Source organism: Penaeus monodon, chromosome 23 (assembly GCF_015228065.2).
Source record: "Penaeus monodon isolate SGIC_2016 chromosome 23, NSTDA_Pmon_1, whole genome shotgun sequence".
NCBI classification, from domain to species: Eukaryota; Metazoa; Arthropoda; class Malacostraca; order Decapoda; family Penaeidae; genus Penaeus; species Penaeus monodon.
Window position 1 is genome coordinate 42,143,536 of NC_051408.1, and position 765 is coordinate 42,144,300.

A 765-nucleotide genomic window follows, 5' to 3' on the forward strand; every position below is an offset into this window, starting at 1 on the left:
GGGGGGACAATCAGACAGCCTTCTGACAGCTCCTCGACAGCCCTTCGCTCACCCTCAGGACGCTCTTATGGTCCTCGTTGATGATCTGAACCGTCTCGTTGGGTTCAATCACTTGGTCGTCCTTCATCCAGGTGAAGTTAGCGTGGGGTTCAGCCACAGCCTCGCACGTCAGGTTCACGTCGCCAGTTACGTAGCCATACGCTTGGGCCATGAGGTCGCTGTCGCTCCATTGGGGTTTGTCTGTGTTGGGGGTTGGAGGTGGGGGAGAGGGGGAGAGGAGGGGAGAGGGGTGTTGGGAGGGGGGAATGGTAGGGGAGTGGTGTTGGGGTGTAGGGAGAGGTGGGGGAGAGGTGTTGGGGAGGGGTGAGAGGTGGGGGAGGGGGGTTGGCGAGGGGTGAGAGGTAGGTGTGTTCGGTTGAAGGGAGAGGGTGTTGGGGGATGTTAGAAGGATGTTGGGGAAGGGATGGTGGGGGAGAGGTTGGGGGTGAAGAGGGTTGGAAAGTGTTGGAGGGAGGGTGAGAGGGGGGGGGGGTGAAGGGGTTGACGACGGTTGAGGGTAGGGGTTGGGGTAAGAAATAAGGGAAGAGAGAGTGGAGGGGTTTGGGGTTGGGGGTTCGAAGAGGGGAGGTGAAGGATAAAGGATAAAGGACGAATGAGGGAAGAGAAGGGACGAGAGAAATGGGGTTTGAAGCAGAGGGGCAAAAAGAGAGAGAGAAAAAAGGTGGTTTTAGGAAATAAGGATTATTTTCAGAGGGAGGAAATTGA

At 57.0% G+C, this 765-nt stretch overlaps 1 protein-coding gene across 1 annotated transcript in view; it reads right to left on the reverse strand.

Annotated features, from left to right (window-relative positions):
* Nucleotides 1-765, reverse strand: part of LOC119588091 (neural cell adhesion molecule 1-like) — an 85,634-nt gene that overhangs the window by 6,658 nt on the left and 78,211 nt on the right. Inside the window, exon 8 of the mRNA XM_037936800.1 lies at nt 53-240. Within this exon, the coding sequence (XP_037792728.1) occupies nt 53-240 (188 nt within the window). The remainder of the gene's footprint in view (nt 1-52; nt 241-765) is intronic.